The 15,321-nt window shown below is 27.8% G+C and overlaps 1 protein-coding gene across 17 annotated transcripts in view; it reads right to left on the bottom strand.

The window, feature by feature from the left end:
• Window positions 1-15,321, bottom strand: part of LOC126740013 (glutamate receptor ionotropic, kainate 2-like) — a 147,337-nt gene that overhangs the window by 20,276 nt on the left and 111,740 nt on the right. For 11 of the 17 annotated variants that reach the window (XM_050445869.1, XM_050445875.1, XM_050445868.1 and 8 more), the window contains exons 4-6: window positions 10,994-11,475; window positions 9,019-9,237; window positions 4,238-4,390 (exon numbers count right to left, since the gene is read on the bottom strand). In XM_050445869.1, coding sequence (XP_050301826.1) covers window positions 4,238-4,390; window positions 9,019-9,237; window positions 10,994-11,475 — 854 coding nt within the window. The remainder of the gene's footprint in view (window positions 1-4,237; window positions 4,391-9,018; window positions 9,238-10,993; window positions 11,476-15,321) is intronic. The other 6 variants (XM_050445873.1, XM_050445874.1, XM_050445882.1 and 3 more) reach the window with 1 other exon arrangement.

Raw genomic sequence — 15,321 nt, 5'->3', positions numbered from 1 at the left:
TCCCTGAAAAAAGGTAAATAAATAATAAATCGTATCAATTTATTTCTAATCCGTAGTAAAAAATTGTATTTTTATCTTCATAATGAAAATGGGTACAGGGATTAGTCTATCCAATATGTAAATAAAGAATTTAAAATAAAACCTTTTGATTTTTTTTGTTCAAATCAAACTAGACAAGCAGCATAAAAAAATAACAATTTATATTTCAATTATAGATAGTTTACATATAAATGTTGACATACAACTATGAACAAACAAAATGTTACTTTTTAAATCATTTTAATTGTAATTATGTTCTGCTTTTACTCCAAAAGATATCAAACTCATAAATCCTAATCCAAGAAGGATTATTATCCAACTAAGCACTCCATAATTTCAGCTACATAATTTTACTTCCAACACCTGAACTCACGTAACAAATGAAAATGGGAGACGCTGTAATCACTAACAAGATTCTCACGAGCGCATTTGGCTGCTCACAAAGATAACCATAATCCTAGGACGGCAGTAAATGGACAACTATTATTATAGTTACGTGTACTTGCACCCTACTTAGTTTTGAGGGCACTTAAAATATCGACAGACACGTGAGTTGTTCCGTTAATGATGTTGAACATGAAGTTTAAGGTTCAAATATTGTGACCTCTTTTTAAGATGAGAAGTTTTCAAATCTACATCTTGGTAATTTATATGGATATTTTTAGAAAAATATTATGTATGCTATTAATTTTTTTTCTGCTCCTAAACTATTTAGATCTATTATGACTCCTTAGTCCTTGGCGATGATTTTAATGATTATTCCAAAATATTCGTACTTTCAACATTATTAAAATTATTTTCATATCTTTTAGTATTTTATGATATATTTTATTTTCATAGCATGTGATTATGTAATATGGCAACAACCAGCTATTTGAAAAAAATTGATATGCCATTCATTTCATAACATCATTCAGAATTATTTCAGTAATACTTGCCTTATATAGAGGTTATTAATAATATCCTGGATATGGAAGACAACCCTTGAAATCTATTTTAATGAAATTATAATCCCCTAATAATGTTAGAAATATAGATAATCCGATTTCGTTAATTTAATGACAGCTCCAATTCGAGTTGAAACCTAATTAAAACTTTTCTGTTAAGTAAGTTTGAGCCTCTATGGAACAATATTTTTTGTCCATCTATATTTCCTTTATTTTTTCTATCAATAAAAAAGTTTTAATGGACTCTATTAATATCCCTGTTTGAGTTAGTTGAGATTAGTTATTAGTATAAGATTTGAACACTTTGAATTTTGGATGCTCAAATAAATTGTAATTGGATTATAGGAATTTTATCATAAAAACTTCTGCATATATGTTATGCTAATGTAATAAAGTTCAAAGTTTCACAGCTTTCCACTTATGTTCTGGTAATTTTAGGGTGACTCTCAAGGAAGCGCATCGATAGATTCTGGAGAAATCTGAAAATTTAACAATATACTAACAATATTTTCAAGATAGCGGCACTTTTAGCTATGCCGAAGTTAAAGTACTTTTTAGTTTAATCTACTACTTTTTGGGATCTTATTTTTAACCATAGAAATAACTATTATGGGCTGATTTAAATCTCGATGTTAGTAAAATCACTATTAAAAATATAGAAGTTGTGAGGTGAGTGGTAAATGGCTTTTTGGAAAAAATGCCATTAAAAAAATTACCTTTTGCAGCACCTGTTGATTTCAATGTAACGAAACACTGGCGCTCGTTACACTAATGAAATAATAATTAATAAGTTGAAAATATTTAAAAAAAATTGTTTATAAAATGATTTTTCCGGCTAGAATGTTTCAGCACCTTTTCTATTTTATTTCATAATGCTTTAACATTTAAGTTTTTATTTTATTAAAAACAGCCGGACAACACAAATAAAATTTGTAATCATTCAAGCTTTCTTTATCCATTGGTGTGAATCGAGATATTGTATATTAAACTTTCGTCTTACAATGGCTACATCTAAGGATCACAAAAAAAATGTTTGAACTTGTGTTTTTGTATTCTAATGTTAACTTTAGGAGCCGAAACATTACTGTTATTAGAATTGTTACATTTGAGTTTTATTTCGAAACTATTTCCACGAGAAATAGCATTTATCTGCAACAATGGTGATTATTTTTATGTATGGTAAAGAAAATTACTGTTTGTTAAGAACAGCTCAAATACTTGGGGCCAAATATCCAAAGGCCTGTGAAGAAAAAATTTAAATCCTGCGTATATTGGCCAACAAATGTTAAATTTCAAGAAATAGGTATCAATACCTAAATCTGTAATACTTGAATTACATACAAATTATTCAAGAACTTCGTGCTAACGACTCCGATAGAGACATTTAATTTGGTGAAATTGTTGAGATCTAGAATTATTGCAGAACCTTGACTCATCAAAAATATTACCTTTAGTAATAGAGTAGCCTTTCTATTTAATTAAGTGCGTAAATAAATAAATCGTTACTGGAGTTAAGAGAAAGTATAAGAATTTCGGGAAGGACATACGCAAATAAAAAAAGTTACAATTTGAACTGATATTTTGGCAGATGCAATTATTGGTCTGTTATATGTGAAAGGAAATTTAAATAGCGATAATATGTATTATGTATGCTATCGAAGTTTCAATAATTTATGAACAAGAAAATCAGAAGATTTATTACGTTTTTAACATCTTCTCATTATGTAGTTTTAGTTACGCAGCAGTTAGAAAATAATTATCCTAGTCAATGGATTCGAAAATAAATATTAGTTTAAAAAAACTAAAAGAACATGCTTTTATTGCTAATCGAACTAAAAAGTAGAAAATAATTTTTAATTACAAAGAGTTTTTATTACAGTAGTAAAAAGTCGGACAATCAATCATAATTAATTACCAAAAATAAAAATCATAATAAAATGTAAGTTATTAATAGAATAATTCAAATCAAAGTAAAAAGCGTGGGGTGCGATTTACTTCATTTTCATAATTTTTATCTCATAGGTAGTTGCCAATACAATAATTGTCATATTTAAATTCTTCTATTAATAACTTCAATTTTATTATGATTTTTATTTGAGGTAATATAGTATTAATTATGATTGATTGTCCGACTTTCTACTACTGTAATAAAAATTCTTTGTAATTAAAAATTATTTTCTACTTTTTAGTTCGATTAGCAATAAAAGCGTGTTTTTTAGTTTTTTTTAAATATTATTTATTATGTTCTTGAAAGCATCTCATATTACCTGGATACTTTTAGCGGCAACAGCATGTTCAAACTTTTCATACTCTTATTATTAAAGTCGATAAAATAAATGTTAACTAAAAAGTATACTAATTTGATAAATAGAAAATACAATGAATCTAACGCACAATTAAGCAAAAATTGCTGGTCGTCCGTGAAACTGTAGACAGATCCATTTAAATGTCATTGATCACATACTGTTGTTTTTGAACATTAACCACTTGTGTGTTAGTATAAATAAAAAAGAATTTATTAATTCTGCTAATAAGGATAATGGGAAACTGGTACCAAATTATTGCACTGTCATCGGTCCTTGATACGTGTGCAGTCTTAAGTTGATCAGACTTTTAAAAACCAGTGAAAATTAAGCTAAAAAATTCCATTACATACATACATAGATACAACCAGAGCTAATAAAAGCGTGTTATAAAATGATTTATTCTTTAGGGACATCTAAAATATAGTTTTTAGACGCAGCCTGATTTACAAAAAAAAAAAGAATTAAATTTAATTGAATTAGGTAATATTTTATTTAATAAATCAATAAAAACTACTACGTGACAGGTAGCTTAATAGTCTTTTAACAATAATTAGAAATAGCATAGCCAAAATAAGAAATGGCTACATTGTTTCATGGAAAAAGCTCTAATATTAATACCTGAAATTCTTAGTATTATGCTATTATTAGTATTATGAAACTATTCAGATATTTATTCGCCTCAAAATTAAATATTAGTCCTAAGACTAACAATACCCCGCATATACCTTATTTTTTTCTAATCAATCTTCGCAACTTAGCATTTAAATGTAAATGTTTTGGAATAAAAAGAAATATACATTTGCTGTGTCCCTAATTTTTCAAATTTTAGTTGGATACACTTTTTATGCTTCCAAAATTCCAAAAATGTAAAAATGTTATAACGGTTCTCGTTAGACGTGTTAATAGAAGTGTAATTAATGATTTTTGAACTAAAATACTACTTACCGTATTAATATAATTAATTAAACTTAGCCCACCATCCCAAGGTTGCTCTTTATCACAAGACACATTTGATAGCTTAATGCTATGGCTCTGCTCTAAAGTTTGAAGTCCAATAGCAAACACGAATACAGAATCATAAATTAAAGCTGCCTCCGCCTAAAAAATAGAGACTTTTAATAAAATCTTTTAGTTTTAAGAAGCACAAAAAATTTCCATTTTAATTAACTATTTAAGTTACTTAAGTTATTTATTAACTTCTCTATCCAGGGACAAGCTAAAACTTATCTGATTTACGAAAAGAAAAACACGGCTGCTTTCCTGATCCGTATTTCGTATTTAGGAAACTTTTAGTTGAAAGGTTTATGAGGATAATCGGGGATAATGCCAAGGTTGGGAGGAAAAACCGATGAATTATTTGTTAATATATCAGCGTTATAATGGATCTAGAGATTTAATGAAAATAGTTGAGTGGTTGAACTATATATACGTATATTTATACAATTGAAAGTTTTTAATTTTTTTAATTAATAGTTAAAGGTTACTAAGTTACACTATCCGCGTTAATAGTAAAAATGGTTTTTATTTTAAAAATTGCAAAACAACAGCTGTTACTTTAAAAAATATTAAATTGGGGTTAAATTACTAATAAAAATATTATTATGGGGTTTACCCTTAAGTTATTAATGTTATTGATATTATAACGATTCTTATCAATAAATGCAAAGGTTTCTAGGATATTATCTACTTTATACGATCTACTTTTAGCATAACTTAGATCTCTAATGAATCTCTTTTAAAACATAAATATGGAGGAAAATACGTCCCGAGTTCCAAATTCCCAAAGAGCAATATTATACTTTACACGTGATTTAATATTAGCATACCAAATCTCTGATAATGAGACCAAATCCTGCTTTTGTAAGATCAATATTGGTTCATCATTTTGTCATCAAGTCTTCAATCTGACTATTTCAAAAGTATTGTTACTAAGTAAACTAATAACATGTTATTATTAAAAGTAAAAAAAACAGTCCTGAATTAATAGTAATAGTCCTGAATTGGATTTGTTCTTAGTGTTTTTTATAGTTATTGTAATAGAATGCACAAATATTATCCAGAGGCTAAATAGTTTGTGTCAATCTAACACCGAATTCGGTATTATATTTTCACCACTTAAAAACCTTTTGAAACTTTGTTATATGTGAATTAGAATTTAAATTTTAAGGAACCTTTTGTTATTTTTTGGTTATTTTTTCTTAGTATTGATCATGCTTGTTTCAATACCTTAAATACACAGATCATATACAGCTGTGTTATACCTTTTTAGGGTCTGAATACCTAACCATAAACAATATAAATTCCGATCTTGATGCAGTCAAACAAACATAACATGTTAAAATGTATTGTACAACCACCGGTCTTTGAATTCATATATATTTTTTTCACTGTCGACTGATACCCTGAGAGACATTACAGATTCCCGCATTACCTTCGAGATGTCGTGCGTTGTACCACTTGTATCATTTCAGAATAACGGAGAATCAGATGGCTTCTCGGTGTTTACAATATCACTACAATATACATATTGCTTAATTAATTTTGATTAAAATTGTACTTGTGTGAATTATAATTGTATATTCTTATTCTAAGTTGGATACATTGTCCCAAAGCACAACTTATCTTCACAATTTTTCTAATTTGTGCGATTTTAATTGCCTATAATAACTGAGTATAAAAATTAACTGAATAATTGCAGACAATTAAATTTTCTTTCTATTTTTGTCTTCATTAGAACGCAATTGTAAAATGTGCTTGATCTAATTGGAATATCAAGTTATTAAAAAACAACATCTTTCTTATATTATTTATTTAAACTTAATTTATAATTCAATAACCGGTAGCGAATTAAAAGCAACCTAGCTAATAAGTATTTATTCACATAAACTTAATTAATTTAAATATCGCAACTGAACCGAAGGGAAAATCCCATTTAATTTGGCCGTGATCCAATTATTTCCTTTTTCCAAGTATGCACTCTTAAGCGATCTATCTGATGGACCCAGAAAAATACCTTGACGTGCCTTTTTTGCTTCTCGCTTTTTCTGTACTAGGACGGTTGGTCGAATATCGCTAGCCGTTGCCAATTTACCAAAACGGCAAAAACTGAGCGGAGTTGTTTGTCTTGTAAATATTTTGACGCCGAGAGTAAAGTCAGTTTATTGCCCAGAGAAATAAAAATAAATTTTGCCAATTTAGAAATTAGTTTAATCAGCTTAAGAGATATAAGTATATTTCTAAAAGTGAGTTCAGACTTCGTATTTATCTATATAAATAAATGTAAATGTCTTGTGGCTACGTTCATTATACCTTAAGAACCATACGCAATACAGAATTGCGTGAAAATGGGCGCAGTTTGCATTCGTTTTTGCCCTTGGAATGTTATAGGCATGATTTTATTTGAAAACTTGGTTACTATTTTGCAAGAGCAACTGACTCTTCAATTATACAAAACAGCTGATTCTGCTCACGTGGCGCCTTTGCTGCCACGTGCGAATTATGCAAGAAATCGGTAAAGTGGAAAACATATAGCCACCATATCAACTTTATATTACTGACAAATCCATGTATTTGGAGTGGATTCTGCAGATTGGTCTACACTCTCTTCAAAGCGTCTAAATCTTTTACCTTTTACTGAAGATTAGGTTCCCACCACGAAAACGGAGCTGCGGGTTTAGGTTAGGTTAGTTTTCTATTACAATTATTTAAATTTCGCGCCAATATTTGGAAATTTACTTTACTTACTACTTATCGGCGATGCGGCTTCTTATATACTCGGCACACCACTGTTCCGAAAGATTCACGCTTAACCCTCGAGATGTCGTGCGGCGTACCACTTGCGTTATTTCGGAATGACGGAGAATCAGCAGGTTTTTACAATATCGTTATAGTGTTAAGTATTAAGAACCAATATTCCATATATCTCACTAGAAATAAAGTTTACCGTACTGATGTACATTGTAATTTGAAGAACCGGAGTAAGCACAGTATAGTATAGCAGTATAGCAACTAAAATTAATAAGTGGGAAATTTTCTGATTTAATATCTCTTTGCCAACTTTTAGAAGCAAGATTAGAAAACAACTTTTTCAGCACAAATAAATATTGGTTTCTTTAGATATAAGTTACATTATTTTATTTATCCAAATTGGTTTTTGAAATTAACCTATATTAAGGTGACTTCTATATTACTAATGTATCATGAATATTATATAAACAGGCTTAAATATTTGTTATATTAAACGGGCTTTACCAGACCCTCTTTCTGAAAGGAAGCTGAAAACAAAGCCTTTTGTTCCCAAATATTTTGTATTTTTTTAAATTTGTAATTTTACTCTTCTCTTGGAACAATAAAATACTTAAATATTATTATAATTTTTTTAACAAGTTATTTAACTCTTTTAAGACAATAAATAGGTAATGTTTATAGCTTTGTTTTAATCAAGTTAAAACAAATATTTCGTTCCCACCAACTTCAATATCTAAGTCAAATTCATAAAAATGATGATATTTACAATGAAGGTATTTAGTTAAGAAAGATGCTTTAGTTAAATGCCTCTTATGTTCAAAATGATGTTTAATTATTTAAACTTTAAATGTTAATGCATAGAATTTGATTTATGATAGTAAAAATATATTAACTCATCTAAGTATATTTAACAATTTTTTAAATGCACCTTCGTGCAAAATAGAAAAATGATAGCTTGGTGACTCGGCATAATATACGAAAGTTTGCGGAAAAATAAACAAGTTCGTTCCTCGTTCGTCTCTCTATATGACCCGAACTTTCTTACAATTTGAAAACTTTAAAGTTTTACTATCAGTCTGGAAAGTTTTTCGTAATGGCTGAATTATTACAGAAAATCATACTTTCGTCTCACTCTAATTATTTTTCTCCATTGAAAACTCGTTAAGGGACGCGAAAGTAATAATTTCAAGTTCTTGAAAAAAAAACTTTTATTTTATTAAATAAAAGTTATTTCTAAAGCACAAGGAAAATTTATGTTAATAAATTACCGGATTTTTGTTCGAACAAGAACAATGGCGAACCAGATACGATTTGGAATAGTTCCAGTGGTTTGTCACTTTTGCTGAATTCGAGTTTTTTAATCATAGATCTAACCAATATCAGTATACTAGTTATTTTTTGCTATAAGATTTACCTGCATGAAACTGTCAAGATAGTGGTGACGTTTTTATCTGTCTCTTTAATTTTATATTTATGATGTTTATACTTGTGTTTTTTAATATAAGCTGGATAACTTGGATTATCTAAAAATTAACATTTGGTAAAAACCTGTGATATTCTTCATTATAAAATTGGTCAGTATAAGCCTTTTTCAAATATTCTTCTATATTAGGATAACAGTATGGAAGAATAAGGCTTTTGCTACCTTTTTATTGATAGGCTAAAAAAGTTTCAACCTGAATCAATAATCCACAAGAAAAAATTAATTTCCTTTCAATTAACAAAATTATTACACAGGACGCTAATTCATGCCCAACCTCGAGTAATTCAAAGGTTCTTCTAGCGTAATATGTAACACCTTAGTCAACCCTAGTCAATTATAAGAAACTATTAAATACAATGTAACGGAAGACCAAGACGTCTAATAGTATCTAATTAACCAATTAAGACTAATAATGACGCTTGAGCCTTTTCTATTTTTCCAACTTCTATATTGTTATTGATAATAATTTTAATATATTTCTTATTTATTATCATACCTGAATATAGCTTCCATTTATGGGAGCCAATTCTTGATTAGCTTGAAACTTGGCCATATCTCTTAAAACTTCTCTAACATAAAGTTGATCAATATCGACAATCCTAAAAGCCGTCATGTTAACGAAGTTGTACTTAAAGTCTTCTAAGTCAAAAGTCTCTATATCGAAAGTAGTGAATATATAGTGGTACTTGTAGTCATTCATCTGAAGTTGAAGGATCTGAAATAATTAAACCAAATTTATGAATCGTAAATAAAATATATGCTTGAAAAAAATTACCTGTTCCCTATTCTATAATAATAATAATATTACATTTACAGACGATATATTTATTATATTTCATTACACTTTAATTGACTTTTGTACTATTAATTGCTTTAAATATTTATTTATTTTTTAAAGTAAGTATTTAACATGTTTAAAAATTTTAATTTAATCAAAAAACGTAATTAGTATTGCTAATAAATATAAAAAAAATTAATCCCCTATTATTTTAAATAGCTTCTAAATTATTGAATAGTGTAATCTTTTTGAATTATGCCTGGATTATAACCCTCGATTCACTTGAGCTCCACAAGCCGCCTTATTATTGAATATTCCCTTATAAGCGGATCAGAGGTGCAAAAAGTGTTTTCTGAAGATACGCCTATTGTGTGACATATAGGGTTCTTGTAAGCCCTTATTAGTCTTGCATATTCTAAATGCAGGGAATAGATGGAAACCGTGAAAAGCCATACAAAAGGGAAGTGGGTAAAAGATATTCGAATATTAAAAGATGACTTATATCTCGGTACTCTTTTTACCTTATATTCGTAAAAGTTTTTTAAAAAATAGAAAGAATCTTTGTTCTAATATATCTTACATATTTTAAGGTAATTTAATAGGAGTATTTCATAACTTGATCGGCAAACTTTAATGCTAACGAATTTATGAATTGTTACAAAATAAGTCGATTTAGTTAAAAATAATAATAGAAATGACAAAAAATGAAATTGTTGCTAATGTAATTGTAAGTCAGTATAAGTTAATTTTTATTGTATATAGGCTAAATGGATAATTTTTGTAAATTAAAAAGTGCTCTGCGAGTTTTAGGTTTTTAGTTATTTATGAATAAAAATGGAAAACATTTGTATATTAATGAGAAACTAATGGACATTGTTTTAATGTACGGAACAGGGAAAACTCATGAGCGGTTTCTCGTTAACATGCTCACCGATTTCAGAATAGGTATTACGAAACATTTACTTTAAATTGTTTTACGTGCACGTAATGGAGATTTGCCCCCCCCGGAAATGGAGCGAATGAGATGGATGCATATAAAAAGTATAGACATTGCAACATACAGATTATCTCTTAAATTGAAGATTAAGTGGTAAATGAGTATTAAAGCAAAATGCTTGAAATGTTCGTTTTTCAGCAGATATATTTATCACGGATAATGATATTTTTTGTAGCTTTAGCAATGTACAAGCAAGTACACACATTTGGTTATAAAAACAGACTCACGATCACAATATATTACTGATGAACATTTAATTGGGCTATTTGCATTGCCAGATCAAGCGTTTACAGGAAAGGAATTCCAATCCTTCTAGAAGAAGTATTCTTAGTGGTCAACTTATGATAGTGAAACACAGGCTATATCAAAACCAATATATCAATAGCTTAGCTTCTAAAGTCTCTAGATTTGAATCCTCTCGATTTCTTTTAATGGAAATTTTTTAAAATCGATACCCCAGTTCAAAATATTAAACTGAGTAAAACATGTCAAATACGACAGAAAGAAGGAGTATTTCATTTAATATTAATCCATCGAAATTGGATTTGATAAACCCAAACTTGCAATAAGTCAATGGAGATAATGCTCCCAAACACCTTTTATAGAAAAATGTAAGTGAATTGCTATAAACTTTGTTATTTTGTTGTGCAAACCCGATATAATTTCTAAATGAAAATTAAGTAAAAACCTACTCACCCCTTTAAGAAACAACTGCATATTACTTGGCTTTGTATCAATAACAATATTATTTATCTCCTTCGTTTTAATTTCTTTTAACACGGTTCTGTACGATTCAGGATCGGCTTGTCTCAGATGAATTTCTAAATTCTTATTATGCGGCGCCCTAACAAGTTCGCGCAGCTTTATTAAGCCTAGAAACCGTATTAAAATAATAAATATTATATGAAATATGTTTAGTTTAATACCATAATCCTCCTCATAAATAATAGCGACTTTAGTCCAATTAAGAAACCCCATGATGTCTTCGAAAGCTGTGTTGAGCAAATTTTGAGCTGGGTATAAATTAATCGAGAACTCTTTGAGGTCGCTGTCAATGTCGATCCTAGCTTCTAAGTGGGGAATGTCTAAAGCGTCGCATATAGAGTGAATATGAGCTCCTAAAAGTGGGTCTGATGGTCCGAATACTGCGTAAACACCATTTTTAACCTGGCCACAAGCTAAAAGAAAATATTTTATTAGTGCAGTAGCAAATCAATTCAAAGCAAAAAAAATTTCATTTTATTTTCACCTAAAATCAATATCTGATTATAGGTGAAAATTCGCATAACAAAAAAGGATACGATGCGTGAATTTTCATTCTAATGACTTTTTGATTTAATTGACATTTGTGATGACATGCCAATTGTTTAAGCGTCTAAAATAATTTTCTTCTATTTTGTATAAGTTAATATTAAATTACCACTGCATTTAGATAGGTGTTACATATACCTGCAGTCTGGAATAAAAGGAATTATTTTATTCTATTTTTTTCAATAATTAGATAAGATATTCTTCAAATATAGACTTAAAGATCCCGTCCTTGTAAAAAGAAGACTTTTAGGTAGCAAGCAATAATTATTTATAAGCAATATGTATTTATAATAGAAAATAATATGCTTTTAATAGAAAAAAAAATCTTGTTCGAAAACAATTCAAATATTAAACGGGTTTTTTCTTATTGGTATCCTCGGGATAAGGCAATGATGACAAGAAAAGCACATAAAGGATCTAAAAATATAAATTTTATGTTGTATTTCCTTATCTTTATTATAATATTTAGTCTTTAATATATAAATTTTTACCCTGCTTTAATTGGCATTTCGGAGATTTCAAATATTGGCATATTAAAAAAATAATAAGCTTTGGATACTTCAAAAGTTTTTAAATTTCTTTCTTATTAAAAATTAATTTCTTATAATTTGAAATTTTTATCTACTTATTTAAAGATTGTATCTTTTTTATTATCATTATTTGCTTCATAAATCACCATAAAAAATTTTGTCTATTTAAATATTTAGATTAGGAAAATTTAAGTTTTATGATTTGAAGAAAATTTAAATCCATTTAAATATCCTAAACTAGTAATAAGAATATTCTTAATATACTTCACTATAAAATTTGAGCATCATATCCATTTAAGTTATGCATTAATATCTAACATATGTTAATATTTAAACCAATTTTTAACCAATTTCTAGGGGGAAATAGGGAAATAGAAAAACCAAACAGGCTTTATGTCTTTAGACACAGTCCTCTGTGTATGTGTGTATCTACCTCAATTTTTCTTCTCAATTGCCTGGAAGAAATAAATAAACTGGTAAAATCAAATTCTGTTATATCCTAGTTTTAAGTGAATGCTTTCAACTTGACTCCTTTGCTAAATTCTCAATTCAGGGATTTACTTACCAATTATAATGGCAATGGAAACATTACTAGAAATGAGATTGCCTTTATAAGGACAGACTTAAATGCAAAAAACTAATATATTATAAACTTGATTTTACTTAAATAATGCACATTTTAATGCTCTAGAACATAAAAATGTTACTATAAACATAACTCTTATGATATTGAAATTTTAGTCGCAGATATAAATATCAACATTTTTAAATAATGGTACTCTAAATGTAATAAATTATGTTACATTGGATTCACACAGTTTTTAATAATAAGCTGTTTGGATTACTTTTTAATAATAATCTTTTTTTATATAATAAATTACGAAATTACGGATCATTTTCCAATAATGATTGAAACAAACAAAACACTGAACGCATGGAACATAAAATAAAAAAAATATACCATATATAAAGAAAGAAGTTAGTTTTTCTATTTCTATTGTGGTTATTCAAATGTACTAGATAAAATAGGATTAGAAAGCTAATTTGTTAATAACTAGTTAAGTGAATTCTCTAATAGCTTAAACTCTTCTTCATCATCAAATCATTTATCAAATTAACTTCAACTTTAATTACTCTTATAAAAATATGAATAATATCTTCTATGTTGTTGTATAGCCAATCCTATTGCGTTAAAAAGTTCTAGATAGATCTCAATTTCATAAGAATATTTTACAGGAATAAAGGATCCAATGTACTATACCTGAAATTAACTACATAACATTTTACTATATTTGATGTCCAATAAAGTTTCTCTTACCATTTAATCATAGGATTCTTTCATTTTAAATTATAAGTAAATTATTACCAAGTGTTTATAGAGATTGAAATGTCTGAGGAATGTTAACTGTTAAGCATTTTTGATTCTATGGGTTAAAATAAGCAAGTCGAAATATCACATATTTTTAAAAATTAGAAGGATAAATCTCAAAGCATAAAAGAATAAAAAGAATTGTACCTAAATATCCTATAACTAAAATACATGTCGAAAGTTAGAGCATAAATACACGTATATCTCTGTCTTTTGAGAGGCACCCTTTAAAGGATTAAAAAGAAAAAAAACATTTTTCTTTACTTTATATGACGTTTCTATTATAATCCATGGATAATACTATCACCTTTAACAATTAGTTGTTTCTTTTACAAATCTTATTAAAATCCTCGACATACCTACAAATTTGTTGATTAACATTTAATTAATATTATTTATTCTGATTTTATTTCTATTAATTGCTTGATTTTAAAATAATTAATGAAATTTAAATTGATTTTTATTATTTTAATAAATCTTTTAAAATTATCCTACTAATCCAAATACTGCTTTCACTAAAGTTAAAAAACCAGTAACTAAAGAAAAATATTTAATAAAATAAATTTCACGGCAACATATTGTATTAAAAAAAAGCAAGTAAGGCTCAAATTTATCAACTCTCCGTAATGACTCCTTTGGTAGATCAACCGTTCATCAAACAGAAAAAAAGCAATTATCTTTTGTCGGACTATCCCTTATCGCAATAAAGCGTATAATGATCTATGACGCCCGTCGATAAACCGAAAAATGTCTAATCACTTTCCTCGTCAGTAATTTTCTCTTAAAAAATAATTAATATATCGGATATTTCCATAGGCGGCATCTTCATTGATAAGCAGTTAATTAAACCCATTAAAATGTAGTTAGGTTTCATCGTCGCGAAATAGCAACCGAGGGGAAAATTAACTCGGCCTAACTGGGACTGGAAATTTCGTCCGTGAAACATCTACGCTAATGGATTTTTGAGTTGTTATTTTACTTTTATGTTTGTTGTTATAAAACATTAGTATTCCGTAAAATAACAAAATATTTTTGGATTAGAGAATTCCTAGCTGCTTAACATTTAATATAGCTTGAAAATTTGATTACGTAGAGTGACAGGTTACAAATGACCCAACGACGTGGCTATAATACCGAATAGCGGTATAATGTTGAGCCTAAAGCTTAACATGACATCTAGCTACAGATTTATTCGAAAAAAAAAAGAGATTTATAATCTATGGTGTGGTAACTTTAAAAGTGGTAAATAAAACAGATACGAAAAAGACGTGACGAGCTTAGAAAAAACTGCCTATAGTTAACTATGATTTTTTATTACAGAGGCTGAAAAATTTATTATTATATATGTATTATGAATTTTATCAAAAAATAAACTAGGATTTTCATTTATTTGTTTATAGAAAATAATGAAAAAATAAATATTTTGTTATTAAATTTTCTTTCTTTATAGAGTAAAAAAGAGTTTTAAGAGTTTTATACATTTTTACGATGTTTTTAAGTTATTGGGATAACTTAATTAAGTTATGGTATTTATACAAATATTAACAGAGTCAACTTTTAATAATTTTGATTTAAGCTCACACTTAGAGTTTATTGATAAGTACGGTAATATAAGAGAACAGTATAGCCAACAAAATTACATTTATTGAAATAAATTAGGTTTTATCCATTGTTTAATATCAACAGATTAAAGTAATACCATGTTTTTATACTATTAAGGCCTACTCTCATTATGTCTATTATAAGATTTGTTTGCATCTATTGTTATTAGTTTTTGAAAAAATAAGATCTAAATTTAGCCAGTGCATGTATCT

This window comes from Anthonomus grandis, chromosome 8 (genome assembly GCF_022605725.1).
Source record: "Anthonomus grandis grandis chromosome 8, icAntGran1.3, whole genome shotgun sequence".
NCBI classification, from domain to species: domain Eukaryota; kingdom Metazoa; phylum Arthropoda; class Insecta; order Coleoptera; family Curculionidae; genus Anthonomus; species Anthonomus grandis.
Note: the sequence above shows the minus strand (reverse complement) of the source record. Positions and strands in the feature narration are given on the sequence as shown.